General features: G+C 47.7%; 1 protein-coding gene across 1 annotated transcript in view; it reads right to left on the bottom strand.

Annotated features, from left to right (window-relative positions):
• Positions 1–256: 256 nt before the first annotated feature.
• Positions 257–20487, bottom strand: part of HECW2 (HECT, C2 and WW domain containing E3 ubiquitin protein ligase 2) — a 182944-nt gene continuing 162713 nt past the window's right edge. The window contains 4 exon segments of the mRNA XM_015566100.1: positions 257–1999; positions 15821–15933; positions 16924–17009; positions 19962–20076. Of these exon segments, the coding sequence (XP_015421586.1) occupies positions 1888–1999; positions 15821–15933; positions 16924–17009; positions 19962–20076 (426 nt within the window). The 3' untranslated portion in view covers positions 257–1887.

Consider the following 20487-nt stretch of genomic DNA (forward strand, 5'->3'; position numbering starts at 1 on the left):
ACATTCCCCGCCCGGCAGCATCTGCCTCTAGTGCAGGAACGCAGCCTGAGTGGCTCTTCTCTCGAGACTCCAGCAGTAAATGCAGCTCACCCAACAGGGGGGCCAATCTGCTCTTAAGACCAACCTACAAAACCCACGCACGTGACCTTTACAAAGTGTAAGACCGCCAACATCCCCCAACGAGGATCCCACGGCTACTTAGAGCTCAGAGAAGCGGTCGGGCAATGCCTGTAAAACCATAGGCTGGCAAACCAAATGTTAATCCAACGCTTTTATTATTCACCATTTAACTTCGCTGCATTGAACCTCTGATGAGTTATGGCCATACGTCCAGAAATAAACAACGATGTGGAAAAAACCCGAAAGCAGTAGAAATGAAGGACACCCTCTGAGAAAACTAAGCAAGTGTAACGTGAGTGGTGTCATGCAATGTCCGAGGTATCCTAGAAGACCTGTTTCCTTATGTTGATAAGGAATTTATGCATCGGTGAAAATGCAGGCTTGGAAATAGAGTACTGAGGGTTTCCGTTTGTGATGTCTTCACTGACGAGGGAGATGGAATTCTCGTACTAAAGAGAGCTGACCCCTTAGGTGTTGCTGATGGCTCCCTCAGTGAGCCTGGTGTTTCACGATGCTGTACAAATAAAAAGCAGGGGGGGTGGGGTACGAAATATCTTTATTAAATGCCATCCTGTAAAGTATTTGATGGATGGAAGAGTCTAATGCATTTTAAATAAATGCATATCGTACTATTCACATATCGTGAGTCTTAAAAAATTATTACTTAGATGCACAGTCCTGTAGTGGTAGACATGGCACTGTGGAGAAGTCTGACTTTTGAAGCTGTTTCCTGTTATACTTGTCCAGTGATGGAGTTGCTGTCAGTCATCTTGTAACGTCCTTTCAACTTTGGTACATTCAGTGCAAAATATTTCGGGGAATTTTTTTGTACCTTTAGAAAAATAAAAGGCCCTTTGGTTCCCTGGACAGTGCTTAAAAGGATACCTACTAGCATGATGCCCAAGTAAGCATGGAACATGGAAATGGATCGGGCGACACGAACAGTAGGACAGGTGGGTTCCTATATACACCTTAAAGAACATAAATGTCATGAACCTATAAAAAAATGAACAGAACTCACTGTGGACTTTTTTCTGATATGCTGTGAGTTAATTGCTAGTTATTTAAAATTGTTTCCATGCATTAGAAAGCATACAATCTGTCGGTAGTAATTCACTGTGGAACAGTTTGTCTCCAGCCATAATGACACACAGACCACTTTGCATCTCCATCGTCACAGACCACCTTATTGCAAATCTTTAAAGTTGCCTCATGTTGACTTGGTTTCATTTCCACTCGGGTCCCGTGGAAGCTGAAACCTGCGTGCAACACCATGCAGGCACACATAAGCAAGAAAAGGAATATTCTGTGATAACTTGGGGCTCACACAAAGGGACTTTTGGGAAATACAGGTGTTTTTATTCCATTATTGAACTCGCACTAATTTGGAGATCGGGTCAAGGGCTGCGGTTTGGCTTGAATCACGTTCAAGGTTAAGTTTCAAGATTCTCCCAAGTCCCTGCACAGTGACCTTGAGCTGATCCGCACAGGTTCATCTTGGTCTTGGAACGCAACGAATGGGAAGAAGCATGGGAGTCGGGACCTGCTGATTGAAAGACTGTGGGGTTGTCCCCTGGGCATCAAGCTCACCCCCATCCTTCAGGGAGGACTCCTCACCGCGATCCAGTCCCCAGACGTGGCTTACGCTTGTCAAGTGAAGGCGTTACTCAGACGGAAGCCCGCTCGGACCCTCCCGGTGGTGGGCTGTCCTGGGAGGGCAGCTTCCCCAACTGCCTGTCCCCACGCAGCCGGGCACCGGGCTTCCGGTCACTCAAGTCCAAAGGTGCTGGTCTCTTCAACCGCTGTCAGGAGCTTCTCATACAGCATGGAGAACGAGGGGTACGGGGGGAGGTCCAGGCGGTTGAAACACGTGTGAGCTCTGCGAACAGAAGAAGCACACGGAGCTTAGAATGCTTAGCGTGAAAGGAGATTGTCGTGTGCGTGTGCATGTGTGAACACTTGTGCGCACACGTGCACAAGCAAGTTGGTTTCTTGTCTATTTTCACACTCCTTTTGGAGAAAACTTTGAAAATATTTTGACTTGAAATTCAGAATTGAAAACAAAAACTCAGAATTAAATTTCTCTTGGGGAAACGGATATTTTAAAAGTGTATTTTCTTTATATTTTCACAACCACTGATCCATTTGACATACATATTCCTACTTGTTTAGTTGTCTCAGAATTACGAAGACAAGTGTGGTTTTTTGTTTCTCTTCTGACATTACTTTTTTTTTTAAACAGACATGTATATAGACTCTTGCAAAGACATTTATTTTCAGAATTGGCATTTGCATGGATGTTTCAGAAAATGTATGGTTTCATGGTTTTTCATTTTCTGGGGTAGGATGGGCACTGAGTGTCTCTGAGACCTGGCCATGGTGTGGATTCTCCGGAAATTCCCTGGCAGGACTTCCCTGTCAGTCAGGGCACCAGTGCCGATGCCTTTGAATCTGGTGTATAATCTGTTTTCTTCTAAATCACAATGCAAAACAATGGCCATTTAAAACATTACATAAAGTATTCTTTTTTAGAAATAACCACCCCCCCCCTTGCCTAGATAGGGGAAAACTATGCTTTCCTGTTATTTGCACCTGAATCACAATAAAAAAAATTGATGGTCTTCAAATAATACATCTTATCAGGAAGCAAATCTACACTTTGATATGGAACAGAAGGCACTTTATTATGAATGTACAACAGCTTGTTTGTAGAGCTAAACTTTGACTTAAATGCTCTTGCCCTGGCCCGGTAGCTCAGCTGATCAGAGTATCATCCTGATGTAAAAGGTTTGTGGCTTCAATTCTGGTCAGAGTGCATACACAGATCAACCAATGAAAGCATGAATAAGTGGAACAACAAAGCGATGCCTCTCTCTCTCTCTCTCTCTCTCTCTCTCTCTCTCTCTCTCTTCTCTCTCCCCCTCTTTCTCTCTCTCTCTATCAAAAAAAAAAAATAAAAAAAACGCTCCTGAATTAATATGGAATATCAAGAGCTATGTCTTAGTTAGAAGTGGTCAAGTTATAAATACAATTTGTGTAGAAAGAAAGAAAAAAAATTGGATGAGTGTGAGGACAGAGAGGAAAAAACCCAACCCTGCAGTAGTTTCTTTATCCACATCACTGCAAGTCCACTACCAGGGCTTTCTAGATCCATCTTACTAAAAATGAGCTCTTTTTACAAAGTCACATTTACAATTTTGTTCTTATATATCACTTGTATACTTATGAGATAAATAAATTATGTCCCTGGACGCAGTGTAGTGTGGTGGTGGGACGATCAGAGGTTTGAGACCTAGCTCTACCAACCAGGATGTGGAGTGAGTTATTAAAACTCTCTGAAACTCAATTTTCTCCCCAATAAAAAGAGAGTCACATCATTTGTCTTGGAAGGAGGTGAGGATTAAATGAAATGACAGAAACATGCTTAATACAATGCGTGGCTCATCGTGTTTGACCAATTAATAAGAGGTGTATTGTTAACTACACTTCCTGATCATCAAAAAGAGTCACTCTAATTGCCTTCATTGAGTTGCCAAGAGAGAATCATGACTCATGGAAATTGTGAGAGAACAAAAAAATAAGAAGGCAGGTGTGTGCCCACATGGCCTATTAGAAGCAGGAACGTAAAGAGGCTTGGTTATAAGACCAGTTTTAAGGCACAGCCACAGCACTCGCTCAGAGTTCACAGCTCTTGTTATTACAAACTCTAGGACATTTTGAGGGGAAATCATCTAATTAATATTTGCAGCCAAATACCTTTTTGTGATATAATAAACTATTTCAGGATTGCATTTAATATAACTCTTATACCTTCTTTACACTGGAACCTCAACTTGGGCCTCAGGGAAAAAGGTTTTACTTTCAAAAAATGGAACTAGCATTCTAAAAGGCAGTCCCGTCTACTTGTGTAAAACACTGGGATAAAAAGATTAAATGAAAACTTTATCTTTGTTTAGGGAGAAGGGGAAGCAGCAGCAGAGAAGTGAAATATGTTCTGACTATAATTATATTCCAGATTTTGTGTTAGACACATAACATTCATTATTCCATTAGACTAAAAGATGGTACTTCTTTTATTTTATTTTTGAATATATTTTTATTCTTATTGATTTCAGAGAGAAAGGGAGAAGGAGAGATGGATAGAAACATCAATGATGAGAGAGAATCATTGATCAGCTGCCGCATGCATGTCCGACACTAGGGATCAAGCCTGCAACCTGGGCATATGCCCTAACCAGGAACTGAACTGTGACCCCCCTGGTTCATAGGTCGACGCTCAACCACTGAGTCACGCCAGCTGGGCAAGATGGTACTTCTTTTAAATAAAATTTTTAGTTTTTTTCCTTTGGTTACCAACTAGGCTGCGCATCTTTCCCCAGATCAGTCTGCTTGTAACATTTTCTGATTTGTGATCTACGTGTTCATTTTCTTTTAATATATAGCACATTCTATGTGTCCTGCTGACCACTGTCAAGTGCACAGTTCTGTGGCATTAAGCATACTCACCTTGTTCTGCAACCATCACCACTACCATCTCAATCTTCCTGTCTTTCCAAACTGGAATTTTGTGCCCTTTGGTCACCAACTCCCACCCTCTCCTGTCCCTGCCACCACCATCCTACTTCCTGTCTTGGTGAATGTGACTACGCTAGGGACTTCACATAGGAGGAATCATACACTATTTGTCGTCTCTGACTGCCGTATTTCATGTAGCATATCCGTTTCCAGGTCCATGTTGTATCATGGGTCAGAATTTCCTTCCTTTTTAAGGTTGAAGAACAGTCCATTGTAGCCCTGGCCAGTTTGGCTCAGGGGATAGAGCATCGGCCTGCGGACTGAAGGGTCCCAGGTTCGATTCTGGTCAAGGGCACATGCCCAAGTTGTGGGCTTGGTCCCATGTGGGGGGCGGAGGGGCATGCGGGAGAAGCCGGTCAATGGTTCTCTCTCATCATTGATGTTTCTATTTCTCTCTCCCTCTCCCTTCCTCTCTGAAATTAATAAAAATATTTTTAAAAAGAACAGTCCATTGTATGTGTATGCCAGTTTGTTATTCGCATGTTGACAAACATCTGCTTGCTTCCATCTTTTGGCTACTGTACAAAATACTGTACAAAATGATTTCCGCCTCATGAGACACTGAGCAAAAGGCCCCAGCAAGCCACACCTGGACTTCTGAGCCACAGGAGCAGTGAGGTAATAGTTGTGTGCTGCTGTGAACTGTTGTGTGTGGTAATGTGTTCTACAGCAACAGAAAACGCCTACAGGTCTCAAGGTACCAGTCCAAGGAGAGGTGGCAGGTGTCCTGAGATTCAATAGAATCCCACCCGTCCAGGGCAGACAGGGGCAAGACTGGGGGTGAACAGCGGCCTTTTGCTCTCCAGGTCCCTGAGCACAGAAACAGGAATCCTGCCTGTGTCTGCTGTCCCTGCACTATCTTTGTAGACACTACTGTTAGCCCACAAATCCATAAGCCTGCGCACTCTTTTCTCTGAGGTTTCCGATCTCAACACAAAGGGAGGGACTGGACAACTTTCTTGATCCTCTTCGGTCAGGACAATCTCGCAGTTACTGATCCGTGACCGGAGGCTATCCCTGCCTCCTGATGTACAGCTGGTTGTAGAACATACGGTTACCGTAATGAAAGGTCCCTTCTGAGTAAGCTGGCCTGCTCCTCTGACAAATATCTCATGAGGATGGAGAAAGTACATCTTGTGAAGGGGGAAACTGCAGAAAGATTAAATGGTTTCCCCAAGGTCAAAGTTGAGTCAGTGGCCAAATCAGGACCGGGACCTCAGCCTTGGGTTCCTAGGGGAAGTCCAGCATCAAACCCGAAGCAGGGGGACTCATGCTCATTGGCTCAGTTCTTTCATTCTCGGACGCCTGGTAATTTCACCCCATCCCTGACGGCGAACCGCTAGTCCTCAAGCTCCTACCAGATTGCATACATTTTGAGGTCAGGGATTAGCCAAATAAGCTTCAAATGGCCTTTAAATGGATTGCTCAATGCCACTATGCAGTAGCTCTGGGGGAAATGGTCCACACGGGTCCATCCAAAACACCCTGGGAGATACCAGGGGATTTTTAGGTGCTTAGCTCTCCCTCGGGCTCCCCAGAAAACAGCTACTCAGAGTGATAGGAATCACCAGGAAGCTTGTTTACAATGGAGATTTGGGGCCACCCCCCGCCCCAGATGCTAATTCAGAAGGTTTGGGGTGGGCCTAGGGAACTGCCTGTGAACAATCACTCCAAGTGCGCCTGATGCAGGTGGTCTCCCCTGCGGAGAGGCACCGAGTGGGCTGGAAACAAGATATCTGCGCCGGCTTGCCACACCGCATTCTGTGCACTTGCAAAGAATTTCAAAACTCCTCATAAACAAGACAGCCTTGCTAATGAGGAAATTGAGGAATCGTGCGGTCAAGCACATTGCCCAATGTTTACCATCGACTTGCTGTATGAGCCAAAAACAGGAAGGAAAAAAACACAAAGCAAAACAAAACACAATCCTCGGAGGCTTTTCACACCCCCTCCCCCCCTCCATGTCCCAGGAAAACTCCAGCAGAAAAGAACAGGAGCCCCGGGGCTGTGTTGATATTGGCAGCTAAGGCACACCCATCAGGCTCCACGAAAGGACATTTTTCAAATCTCCCCGAGGCGGCCCCTGCGGGCTCTAATGAGTTTAACTCGTTTTGTGTTTTGTCCCCCGCAGCCAGAGCTACTCGTGGAGGCCGGGCCTGAGCCTGTCTGTGGCTCCTGTGGCACCAACATAGAGAACGTGTAAACCCCCCCATCGGGTCTGGCCTCACAGATCTCTTGGTGCTTTCTGGATTCTTCCAACGTTAACCAGGAGGTCACATTCGTGCCCTCTCTTCTTTCCTATCAATGGTCAAGTCTGTTACCCAAATCCAGCGGGCTTAGTATCATAAGGACAACCAGGGTTTCACAGATTGGTTCACTGCATTTCTCTCTCTCTCTCTCTCTCTCTCATCGCCCTGTACTTACTTATCCATTTAGTCCCCACTTTCCCAGAAGTGATTTGTGATTTTTGGTAGTTTCTAAGGACTCAAAATATAAGACACACACACAAAAAACATAATCAGGATTTTAAGTTGAGAGAGAGAAAAAAGGACAGTAAATGCTGTCCTAGAAACAAGATGTATTTGAATGCAATAAAGCCTTTCTATTTGCAACATAATTTAGAAAGTGTTTTGTCAAAGTTCTCTTTTTTTTTTTCCAGTTGTCCGTGGTGCCTAATTCTTCAGAGTTTCAGTTTCCTTACTCCTACTCCTGCCTCTGCATCAAATAATCAAAAGCATTCTGGAAAATTCCTAAGGGATCTTGGAACATACAGATTTGTCTAGAAATGTGAGGATTCCTGACCCCATTGACCAGTCAAGTCACAATTGTAAGTACCCATTTTACCCCCGGCTGCCCCCTGCGGCCATGGGTGCCTGCAGCTGCACGGCCAGGGAACTCCCAGGAAGGAGCCGAGGGGCCCTGGAGGGGAGCAGGCAAAGGGGGCTCACCTTGGGCTCTCCAGAGCCTCCTAATTCAGGGCTCGGGGGTGCTCAGGCAGCACTCATGCCCGGTCACCTGCAGAACCGCTTTTATTATTTCCCCTTTTGAAGATTCCATATTCTGAAAGCTTGTCGTTTCCACACAAAATGCCGTGATGAATAAAATGAACTCTTCGATTTGCATTCCACTTCATTCACTCCTCTGTTCACTGAACAGTACTCACTGAGCTCACCCTGCATGCCGGGCACTGAGCTGCTGCCGGCAGGTGAGGATATCAGTCTGGTTTCTGCCTACGAGGAGTTTACACTCAGGCAGCAACTTGTACAGACAGCTGGGACCCCCTCAATGTCATGCCGTCCGTGCTCTGTACTCGGGGACCTGGCCACTGTGATCAGGCGCTGAAATCCAGCCCCCCTTCGGCTCTGCTCACCAAACCAGGAGCCCTCCCTAGCCCAGGAGACCACCGATCCCCCGTCTAATCGACCGCAGGGTTCGTCTGGGCCTGCACACAATCCATCACAATACGGCGCGTGCCAGGTCTGCTCTGCAGAGCCCACAGCACCGAGCTGGTAAGCATCTGTAGGTGTGCAGGCTTTTCCTGATTGAGGAGGAGAAGCATGTTTGCAGCACAGAGACCGGGGAAGTGTGAGGGAGTGTTGCCTCATCAGGAAACCTGAGACATAGGAGACCTTGAGTGACAGAAGCCAAGGCTGGGCCTGACGCCAGAGGAGGAGGCAGGGCCACAGCAGGAAGTGAGGGGTGTCCATGCAAAGGCCTTCCCACGCATCCCACAGATGGACAGGAGCTGGGGTCTGGGTGTGGACAGCGATATGGCGGAGGTGCCATTAACCAAGACAGGAAACGGGCAGGGGCTGGATGATGGATTCAGAGCTTGTATTCAGCATGAGAAATCCAAAGTGACCAGCTGCACGGTGATAAGAGGCCATTCAGTAATCCGGTGATTGTTCTCCTAGCCCAAGGAGATTCATGAACGCAAATAAAGGTATAACCTCGGTTACGACTCTTTAAATATCCACAGTTTCTCTCCCATCCCCCTTAATACTGTCTTTGACCACGAGATTTACAGCAGGAACTCCTGCTAAGACAGTGCACAGAGCTCTGTGTGACCCACAGTGGCCCAGCACAGCCCCCGACCCTCGCCAGGTGTCCTCTGGATGTGAGTCGATGGAAAGGAATTCCACGGCAGTTACTACCCCACTAGTTTGTCATGTGCCATTTGGTGCCCAGGCCGTGGTTATCTATCTGTTCATTTAAAGATCCGTTACTTCTCCCTCTGTGGTCCACACGGACAGAGACCAACGTGCATCTCCCTCACGAGGATTCTGCACACAGTAAATGCACGACGAATACCTAAAGGCTTGTTAGCGCCTTTAATAGTTCCAATTAGAATTAATGTCTTATTTTAAAGTGGGGGGTGTTCCCAGCATGGGAATTCCTGCATCCAGGGATAACTAGGAGAAGAAAGGCTTCAAACTATCATATATATATGATAATACATATAATGCCAAGTGTCCCCTTGGGAGTTCGACTGACCGGGAGTTTGATTGCTCACTATGACGTGCGCTGACCACTAGGCAGCGGCACGGAATGAAGGAAGGCCCTGGACAGCAGCTGGAAGCCGCTAGGGACCCTACCTGTGCATGAATTTCATGCACTGGGCCTCTGATTTCTTATAAGCAGGTAGCTTCTTCACCTATGGGTGGTCCTGGGAAAGATGAAGAGTATATACTTTTTAACCGTAAGAAATTAAAGCAATAGAAGCAGCCCCGGTAAGGAGCTGTTCCAGGCTGAGCACCCCTGGAAGTCCCAACGAAACAGAAACACCCCAGGGGCAGACAGCACGTTGCTTACACACCCAAAGGTTGTGGAATGCCACGCCAGCTCTGCAGGCTAGGGTTTAGGAACAATAATAATACGGGCTACGTTTATTGCATGATGCATTAGGCATCATTTTATGCACTTCACATGTGTGATCTCATTTTATCTTTAAAATAATTTTGTGATGTGGTTACTAGTTTCTCTCCCCATGGTTCAGATGAGGACAGAGAGACACAAAGCGACTGTGGCACGTCGTGTCTGGAGTGGTCCAGAGTCACCCCAGTTTAAACATTCAATAATTTAAGGAAAACAATAGTCACTGAGTGCCAATTATTTGCTAGGACTATGCCCTGGGGGCAAAGCCACATTCCATTCAGACAAGGCCCTTGATCTCATAGCGTTCTATCCTAGCAGGGGAATAGACCATCCACAGTAAACCAATCACTGAACACAATGACTGGATTGGGTAGGTCCTCTGAAGGCACGAGGTGTGGCAAAGTGACAGGTGCACTGGGGCAGGAGCCTGGGGGACCTCTCTGAGCAGATCGTGTCCAAGCTGAGACCTTGGGGATGAGAAAGAGCTGCCAGTAAAGAACTGGCAGGAAGAGTTTGTGCATCAAGTTCAAGTCTTGGGGAAGAATCCAGTTTGGCACATTCTGAAAGAGGCTGCTGGCTGTCGCGGGCGGAGGGAGAGCATATATATTGAGGCTGGAGTGTAGGCCAGACCAGGCCGCCTACCAGGTGGTAATCTTTAGCGAGGAGTCTGGAAGGTGTAAGCAGGGGAGAGAGTGACCTTGAGACTTCAGATCACTCTGCTGAATGCAGAAGGAACACAGGAGGCACGAACAGAAGCGACGTTTAGGCAGCAGGTGCTGCATGGTCCAGGTGAGAGGTGCTGAGGCATGGGCGGGGGTGGTGGGAAGAGATGAACCCAACCTAGATTTTGCCCTTGAGTCAAGGAAAGGGGGGTCACTACTCCTTAAGAGCTGTCCTGTCTGTCTCTCACAAATGTACACTTGAAAGGATGACTTGTGGGACAGCCCCCAAAGGCCACTCGTCCTCTTGACATGGATTGTCCTCCTCTCTGAGTCTCGCAGCAATTCGTATTTCTTTCATTCCGTTACATAACCACAAATTAGTTCCGTAGCCCTACTTTTTACGTGAATGGCCGAAGAGTCCCTTTTCAGACACAGTATGTTTTTGTAACCATGTTATCCGCTTCCCAAAGTAAAGACCAGTCCAAAAGGTACAGGGCACCTGAGGATGGTTAATGACATGCTATTACTAGACATCGCGGACACCTTTTTGCTAGCACACAGAATAAAGTAAAAACCTAAAATATTCTTGTCCGACAATAAGAACGGAATGAGAGGGAGGAGGGGACAGGAGTCGAAGAGGACCTCATGTCAGAGATTAAACTTCGGAATCAACTATATCTGAGGATCTCCTGCAGATTTCCACTCAGACCACAAGGCACCTCAGCTGACCAGCAAGTGGTAAGGACTGGGGAGCCCCCAGGGAGGTGCCTCAAGGCAAATAAGGAAAAGACGGGGCACCAAGGGGGCCTTCCAGTGCCCACCTCTTGTTCTGAGACACTTTTAACTGAAGTGGCGCCATATTACAGGCTCCTCGGTCAGCTTCCCATGTCCCAGCCGGCAGCTCAGTTTGTCGGCAACCACGCTCTCTGCACTGAGGAGGAAAAACCTGAATTATTGATGATGCAGAGCAATAGTTAATGACATGGAAAGATGCTCATGATCAGTGATGCCTGGTAAACAAGAAGAGGTTACCAACAGTATATGCGTGTGACCGTATTTTTGGTTTTAATTGTGTGTGTATAGAAATGAATGCGAACATACACTTCGAAATGTTTAGCAGTTCTCTCAGTCGTGGATTTTATAGATATTTAACTTCTTGGCATGTTTTGGTGAACAGTTTCCTTTTCATAAGAACAAGAAGCAGAGCTTTAAAAATGAAAAAAAGTTGCCTTTTATCTTTCAAAGATAATTTGATCTCTTTAAGTTTCTATTCCACCAGAAAAGCCACCTCCCTGAGTTACCCACTTCACAATGAACTGGAGCTTCTGATTTCTTCATCTGGGTCAGCATTTCATTCACATTAACCTCCAGACTCAGCCATTGAAAAACGCACGCTTCCCCTCTGGCCAAACCCACGCGCACGCCGGTGAGGACAACATCGGGATGGAAGCTCTCAGCTCGTCTGCCCTCCTCCTCGGCAAGGACCTCAGAGACCAGCGCACCAGCTCCACACCAGGCTGCGGAGGGCTGGCCCCGCACCGTCCAGGCTGGCCCGCCAGCTGCCCGCTTCTCGGGGTGTTTAAGGCAACTGCCCTGATGTGAATTTACTGCCCCCGAAGCCCATCAGAACCCCGGAGACAGGAAATCTACGGAAATGCAAAGCACAGAGCGAGCTGCCAACCGCAGGCCCAGGACGTTCAGTGTGTGTGGTAGGAGCCTCTGTGGAGACAGCCATTTATCATCGGGGCTCCAGGCCCTCTCCTCCCACAGAGAGAAAGGAGCCTGGATGCCACGCCACTGGCTTCAGAGACCACCGCATACACTTGGATGTTCCTTGGACCCCTGGGGAGCAGGGCTGTATTTACTGCCACTGCAAAGCCAAGTGAGGAAGCCTGAGAGAAGAGGGGACTCATTTGCTCTAGAAAGACTGAAGCCCTGCAGTTTGCCAGGGCTGCCTGCCCCCGCCCCTGACAGCCCCGCTGGCTTTCCAGGGCACAGCCTCCCGTGCCCGACCCGGGATGATGCCAGGCCTCTCAGAGAATCGACTGTTTGAGCAAGAAGGACATCCCCCCATTCTGTACCTTTTAAATAAACATCATCTCACTAACAAGTAAAAGAAATACCAAGTTGGGGTTGACCAACTTGAGACAAACCAGCTCTTCAATCCTGCACCTGAAATCTATTGGGAAAATGCATGGGAAATGCTTGGGTGCCTCTGTTCTGGTCGTGGGAAAAATGGGCTCCCCATACAGGACGATCCCTTTAGACCAAGCTTACAGGCCCTTTCACACTGGCAACACCCCACATTGCATAAAGGCGATGACACTGTAATCGGTGAAGAAATCACTGCTGATAAAGAGGCTCATCCTTTTATTTTATTTTTCCAAATGTACTTTTCCTGTGGAGCACATTCTGAATCTTAGAGAAGATTCAGAATAAAAGGTGAGAAAGATCAAAGACGACCTACTACCCCTGAGGATGGGTATACACATGACCTCACTTATCACAAGTACCCTGAGCAGAGCATTGCTGTTCCTGCTCTTCACAGGGGGGGAGGGGGGGACCCCTAGACCCTTGCTCAGGATCACAGAGCCAGTGCATCAGCGGCCTTAGGTCAGCAGCCATGCCTGTGCACTGGGTTATGTACGTAGACTAGTGTGCGGTACGACAGCCAGGCAGCTCTTTCCTCCTCGCAGACATGAAAAGTTGGAGCTTCTGGTAGACCAGTAGGAACCCAGACTGCCTCCCTGCTGTGCCTCAGATTGTCATTCTTTATGCGATTTTATACTCTGGGTGAAACTAAGAATCTAGAACCAGCCTCCATTCATAACAAAGGAAGAAACACCGTCAATTGCCCAACCGTGTGTTGGCAACAGCACTGCCCATGACTCAGCACAGACTTCCTGGAGCTCTGGGGGGAAGTGACAAGGCGACTCCAGCCCGACCTCCGAGAGTCTTCCACCGTCTGCTGGCGTTTCTTCTTGCTCAACCAAACCTCATATGCCACCTCCACCTCCCCTCCCCCACCCCCACCCCCTGCCCTTTTATAGGTGAGGAAACTGAGGTCCAGGGAGCAAGAGATCTTCTAGGCCCCAGAGTCAGATAGTGTCAGAAGGGGGACTAGAACCAGGTCTTCTCACTCCCCAATCCCGGGCTTCTCCCAACCTCTCCTGCCTGATACACGTGACAGGTGATGGCACAGAAACCGTGATGGCAGCCACCAACCATTGTCCGGATGCTCATCGGGGCCAGGACCGGCAGCACATGCTTTAGAAAAGGATTTCATTCAATCCTCAGAATGACCAGCCTCCAGGGAAGATGAGGAAACAGGCTCAGGGGGATTGAGCAACTTCTCCAGGACCCCCTGGGGCACGGAGGCCCTGGGACAGAGCCCAGGCCCTGGAGCCACAGCTGCATGCCTGTCTTGGCTGCCTCTCCGCTCACCAGGTGTGGTGGAAGCTGCAGCGATTCAAGGTGAACAAGCCATCCGTCTGCTTCCTGTAACAGGTTGTCCCACCTGCTTTCCAGAAGCAAATCTTCGCAGAAACAGACCTCGCGAGAAAGAGACACAATCGCTTTGCCCTTTCCTGCCTCCTTGGTGCCCAGGCCTGAGCTTCTCCACAGGGTGAAAAGCCTTACTTGGTATCTGCATCCATCTATCTATCTACCTACCTATCCATCATCTATCTATATCTATCCTCTATCTATCTATCTATCTATCTAGCTATCTATCCATCCTCTATCTATCTATCTATCTAGCTATCTATCCATCCTCTATCTATCTATCTATCTAGCTATCTATCCATCCTCTATCTATCTATCTATCTAGCTATCTATCCATCCTCTATCTATCTATCTATCTAGCTATCTATCCATCCTCTATCTATCTATCTATCTAGCTATCTATCCATCCTCTATCTATCTATCTATCTAGCTATCTATCCATCCTCTATCTATCTATCTATCTAGCTATCTATCCATCCTCTATCTATCTATCTATCTAGCTATCTATCCATCCTCTATCTATCTATCTATCTAGCTATCTATCCATCCTCTATCTATCTATCTATCTAGCTATCTATCCATCCTCTATCTATCTATCTATCTAGCTATCTATCCATCCTCTATCTATCTATCTATCTAGCTATCTATCCATCCTCTATCTATCTATCTATCTAGCTATCTATCCATCCTCTATCTATCTATCTATCTAGCTATCTATCCATCCTCTATCTATCTATCTATCTATCTATCTATCTATCTATCCATCCATCCATCCTCTATCTACCTATCTACCTATCTACCTATCTATCTATCTATCATCTATCTCTCTACCTATCGTGTGTGTATCTGCTTTTAGATACAAACATGAGTTTAAAGGGGAAAAGGACACAACTCAGGCGCAAATAAAATAGAATAATCCTTTAAATAATGGAACTACAGGCTGCTGAGAGTGGAACGCCAGGTGTGCCAGGTGGTACTGGTATCCAGGTGTTTTGGGTACACCAGGTGGTACCTGGGCGTCTCAGTGCACCACCTCTTCTCACAAGTTGAGGTGCACCAGGGTGGCAGAGGAGGCTAGGGCAGCCCCGGGCTCCCACAATGCATCGCTCTCTGCATCTGTGTCTTCAGCATCCGTTTCTCAGGTGTGATGCCTGGAGCATGATTCTCAAAAACCAGCGTTTTGCAGTTGCTAAGAAGAAAGTCTTGTGAACAGGTTTCTTAAAGTTGTTCGTGCTTAGAGGAAACTGAGGATGAACTAGTGGGAAGATCGCTCAGCCTCTCTAGAGTGCAGGTTTATTGGCAGTAAAATGAGAGACAACTTGAGGTCCTTTTTACCTCAAAAATTCTACATTATCACCGCTGATCGGAGAAAGCAGGTCTAACACCAACTCCTCCATCCGCCCTCATTCACTGGCTCCCTCCGGTTCTTCTGCTCCAGTTCCCGCCATTCAACCCCAAACGCTTTCTGGTTCATAAACAGTGCTGCACCTTTCCGGCGGTACGGTGAGACCCTTACACATATTAGTAGCAACAGTGAAGCCCCTTTCTCCATGCGAAGGAAATGTCATCTTGTTATGAATGAGAGTGTAACGCAGAGAGCATTCCCGCGGAATGAAGGCATGGACGACGGAAGCTACCGAGCTATACAGCACAGTCACATGATTTAATATTCTGCAGAAACCACCACGGTGATTCTGCGTGAGGGGATTCTAACTAGTCATTAATATAAACTTCACACCAAGAGTTTCTGGAACCATGTAAGTTAGAGCCCCAATCATAATGATGACCAACGTGGCTTTGATAAAGCTAACAAATGCTTTGGTCTTGTTGCATTTTACATTTTAAGCTATATGTTTATGTATGTTAACTGTGACCAGGAAGATCCCCTTCCCCTCATTTAGAAAGATAAATCACCAAATGAAATAAGCTTATTCTAAAAGCTCGTTCACTCTCCCAAACTTTTAACATAAAAGAGTCACTAATATATATATATGTACACACACACACACACACACATATATGTACAGATACATAACTTCCTAGTGCAACGTGGGGACAGTAAAGAATTATTGTTGCCACTTTACCTGGGAAGCGCGGTGATTTTCCCCCACTTTTCCACACAGAACCTTCTGGGGCCATTGCTTCCTCGGAGAGAAGCGAAGCCTTCGTAGGGAATGCTGGACGTGCCCGTCACAAACTACCGACGAGAAAACAGGAGGAGGGGGTGAGGCCCAGTGACCAGCGGCCCAGGAAGGCCGGCATCACCCACAGGCACAGCCCCCGGAGGAGCAGCACACTGCCCGCCCCGCCGCTGGGGAGCTGGGACAACGCTTATGCCGGGCACCGGCCATCCCCGAGCATCTGAACAGAACCGAGGGAGGACGGGGCCTTGTAAGGGGAAAGGTGTGGGGCCTGAGAAGAGAAGCTCGGGAGCCTACACCAGGGGCGGTTCCCACTACACGTGAATAAAGTGGGTGATCAATTAGCCTAAGTCTGTTGAGCATCAGCCCCTCATCAGCTCGTGGTGGATTTTTAAAAAATGATGATGAAAGAAAAAATACAGAATGTCTGGGCTGGCAAACGTGAGGGGCAGGTCCTTGATGCAGAGCGGCTAAGACCCTGCCTATGGGTAAGGCTCCGTCTGAGCATCCAGAAGACTTCCTCGTGTCTGATGTCCCTTTAGCTGCAACCCACCAGCAACTGCCGGGTGACTATAAACACCACAAGAAAATGAGTTGGTTTTCTCCGTGTCCTTCAACTGCATTGTTCTCTCTAATTTGTTGAAAGGTAGAAGGAGGCAAAGAAAGGGCTCTTTATCAAGGAACTGGGTCACTTCTTAAGGGACCGAGCGGAGAGCACCCGTGGCTCAGGGTGCTGGGCTGCGGAGGGCCCGGGACTCTCTCTGAAAGGGCCACGCTGCCCTGAAGGCAGAGGCCGTCCTCGGGTCCCTGCACGGAGGTGGTACTTCCTCGCCTCCCTCCTAAAAGGCTTGGATTTGGCTGGGGCCGTGGTGCCCAGTAATGGAGCCAAAGGACCGTGCCATCCAAAGAGTCTGGAAACCGTGCACCCCACACTGGCACATAAACCCGGGATGGATTTATTGGGTGTCCTTAGCAAGTGTTAAAAACACGCATTTCCAACAATAATTCTACTAATGCGTTAAAAAGATGAACCAATGGCGTCTTACCTGTAACAACCGCAGTCGTTGTTCATTGTTGAATCTCTCCACCGCAGCCCAGAACCACCGAATTACAATGTGATTGTCGTGGTACCCTAGCGAACCAATCACAAAAGCCTGTGTTACTTTGGCTTTTCTATCGTAAGCCACCACGACACACTGACAAAGGACCCCCAGACACATGTCATCTTCTTGGACTCTTTAAAGGTCATTGATAGTTTAAGACTAAGGAGAACACCGTAGACATGATTGTATGCGGGTCAGAGCCCAGCAAAAACAGCACTGAGTGACAGCGAGAGGCCGTGTTTCCTTGTAGTGTCACCAAATACAGCGAGTGGAGAGAAGAATAAAAAATGAGCATGATTCTCAAAAACCAGCATCTTAACCCTATCGCCTCTGAAGAACATAATCGCTGTGACTAGAAATGCTTAACTCTTTGGACCATTCATTTAAGAAATAATTTGTGAGGGTCACTATGCCAAATTCTGTATGAAGCTTGGGGGTACAGTGGCCAAGAAATCAGACCCTCACAGGGCTTCTGGGAAAGGAGAGACACATTAATTAAATAATTATACTTCCCGGCCAGTGTGGCTCAGTGGTTGAGCGTGGACCCATGCACCACGCAGTCACCGGTTCGATTCCTGGTCAGGGCACGTGCCTGGCTTGTGGGTTCAATCCCTGGTGGGAGGTGCGGCCGGGGATCGCGCAGGAGGCAGCCGATCGATGTTCATGTTTCTCTCTCATCGATGTTTCTCTCTCTCTTTCTTCCTCTCTCTCTTAAATCAATAAAAACTTATTTTAAAAAGCAATTATACAAATTATTACATAATGGCAAAATATTTTAAAACTACATATAAAATTCATATTGTTTAACCAAATTACTTTTTAGTAATAGAAAAGGAAAAGGATTTGTACAACTTTAATTTCTTCAACGAATAAATCCCCAATAACCTTCAACCTAAATGTCAATTTTATTCCATCCTTAAGTAGAATTTAATAAAATGTTAAAGGTGTCATCCCATGGGTAGATTAAGGAAGTGGTTATAGATGCCAGTCCTTTCAATAAAGAAAAATTACACTCAGACACGGCTCAGAGATTAAGGTTCAGTTAGCGGTTCAAACCAGTTAACTGACACCGTCCATCAGTGAGCATCAAGCCACGGGAATTCTGGGTTGGAGGAAGTATGGTCCCCGTTTTGCAGTATCTGGGATCGGGGATCTGGGATCCTTCCTTCCTGCTTCCTCTTCGACCAGCGAGAGTAAGAGAGGATCCAAGCGAAGGGCCAATAAATCAGGCTGGGCGTGGGGACGCAGGGCCAGCTCTTTGGTGCTGAGCAAACAGCTTCCCCGTCTACAAAGCAGTACGCTGGCTCTTGATTTACAGCCTTGACGTTCTCTGACCCCACGCACCAGCCCTTTGCTGCCTCTCCTTTGCTGTGTGTGCCAAGCCGTGTGGAGGAGGAGGAGTGTCTCATCGTACCCCCACAAACAGCTGCCTCATGGACATGTGGCAAGGGGTGGGGAGCCCCTCTTCTCACAGTGCCATGGAGCTGGGCTAGCAGGCATGGCAGCTGGGTGCCCCACCCCTCAGCACGCTCCTCCCCAGGCGTTCATCTGATAAGCTCTACAATAGTCACAGGAATAGGTACTCAATGAGTCATACACTGTGAATCAAAGTTTATTCTGTATAAATACAAGAGTGGCTGACGGGGTGAATGGCACTGCTAGCAGAATCGCCTGGGGTGGGGGAAATGAGCTGGTACTGTTTATGGTAACATACAAGTTATGCAGTCGTTGGAGAAACTGTTCTAGTTAGTGAGCGTATTTGGTTAACCGAGTTAGAGTAACCAAGGCCGTCAATGGATTGTACCATGGGCCGACGGACAAGACTCGCTACGGCAGCTGAAGTGCAGAAAGAGCAGCAACGGAAACCGCAACTGAACGCGGCCTCGCAGAGAAAACGGGCCAGCAGACGGCCCCCGGCAACAACACGAGCCGGAAGAGCCGCGCACAGGCAGAAGCCAAAGCCAAAGCCGTTTAGCAAATGTCAAGTTAGGTTGTACTCCGAACTTTTAAAACTGTTCCTTGAATTTCTGTTTCAATGTACAGGTAGCGAGAGGACTGTTCGGGGTTGAATTCAGTGACTTCAAGTTTGTCGATTTCACTCTCCAAGCTCAGGGCTAGTGCTCACCTCTCACATCTGGTTTCTTCTGAGGGAAGAAACCAAAACCAAAACCTACACAAAAACAACTGCTACTGGTCACGACTCCCCAAGGGCTTGGTAATAACGCAATTTCAGGAACTGTACTCTTCCTTGGCTTAAACTCATTGGAGACAGCTGTAGCTCCGGGCTACCATCCGGTCCTTTCAAAGGATATGGGCTCAGCATCCCACTTCAATGGCTGTGCTCCCAGTTACTAACTGAGAATTTGCACTGCTCTATACAAATGCCACCGCTAGCACTTCCCGTTTGGTGGCAGGTCCTGGAGGGCAGTGTTTACTACCCTTCCAGCAGTTTCCTTGTCAGTGGACGTAAGGCCTGACGGGGGAAGGGCCTGTTCAGTAAACCACTTGAACGTTGAGAAGCACGTCCTGTTCCATTCACGTGTTTCCACTGTGAAGTACAACTGCTGAGCCGTTCAGTTAAATGTAGGAACACGGCATTTGCTTACTAGGAAGTCCAGAGGGTGGGCCTCTGCGAGTTTTAGAGCGAAGGGAGACTACAGGTGGAGTCTGAGCCAGCTCCCTGCTGCTTCCCTACCAACACCATAAAGCAAATAATTAGTGCTCTGATGGGCACATTTCCTCACCCACAATGAGGCGTTATGACATCCTGCGATGGTGTGTAAGCAGGCCTTCCTCCCCTGGGCAGGTGCGGTAACTACGGGAAGAAGGGAATGTCCCTAGCCCAAGGTCTCAAAGGAGAGGGCCAGACCTATGATTAGGGTACAAGTGTCCTTGCTGCCCCGGATTCGGACCAGCAGCCGAGCCTTCTGCCTCCCTTGCTCACCAGCTTAGAACCCAGCCACCCCCAAGCCCAGTGTTACCTCCTCTGTACTCGGTGTTGAATCTCCAGTCACTCAGGTCTATTTCGGCGGTGCCCGCGATGACCAGCTCTAGCTCCCTCGCATCGAACACAGAGACCAGCCTGGCATCCACCACCTAGGGGAGAGCAAGAATACAGGGCACGGATTAGGCACCAGGAGGAAGCCCAGCGATCACTAAGCCTCGTAAGGAAAGGAGGGCACATGGAGTTTGGGGAATATGATGGATCCACCCTGTAGGTGCTTTAAAAACACGGCAAAGCTCTCGACACACATAGAAGGTATTTTTAGTACAAGGTCGATGAGATGGCTCTCGGCAGAATTTCTGTTTTATGGTTGAGCACTGATTAGTCTAGTTTGTTTTTCTTTTCTAAAAAAGATATAGTGCTGTCCACCCGCTGTGGCTCAGTGGTGGAGCGTCGACCTAGGAACCAGGAGGTCACAATTCGATTCCCGGTCAGGCCACATGCCCGGGTTGTGGGCTCGATCCCCAGTGGGGGGTATCCATAATTCTCTCACATCACTGATG

This window comes from Myotis davidii, unplaced genomic scaffold (assembly GCF_000327345.1).
Source record: "Myotis davidii unplaced genomic scaffold, ASM32734v1 scaffold221, whole genome shotgun sequence".
In the NCBI taxonomy this organism is placed as follows: domain Eukaryota; kingdom Metazoa; phylum Chordata; class Mammalia; order Chiroptera; family Vespertilionidae; genus Myotis; species Myotis davidii.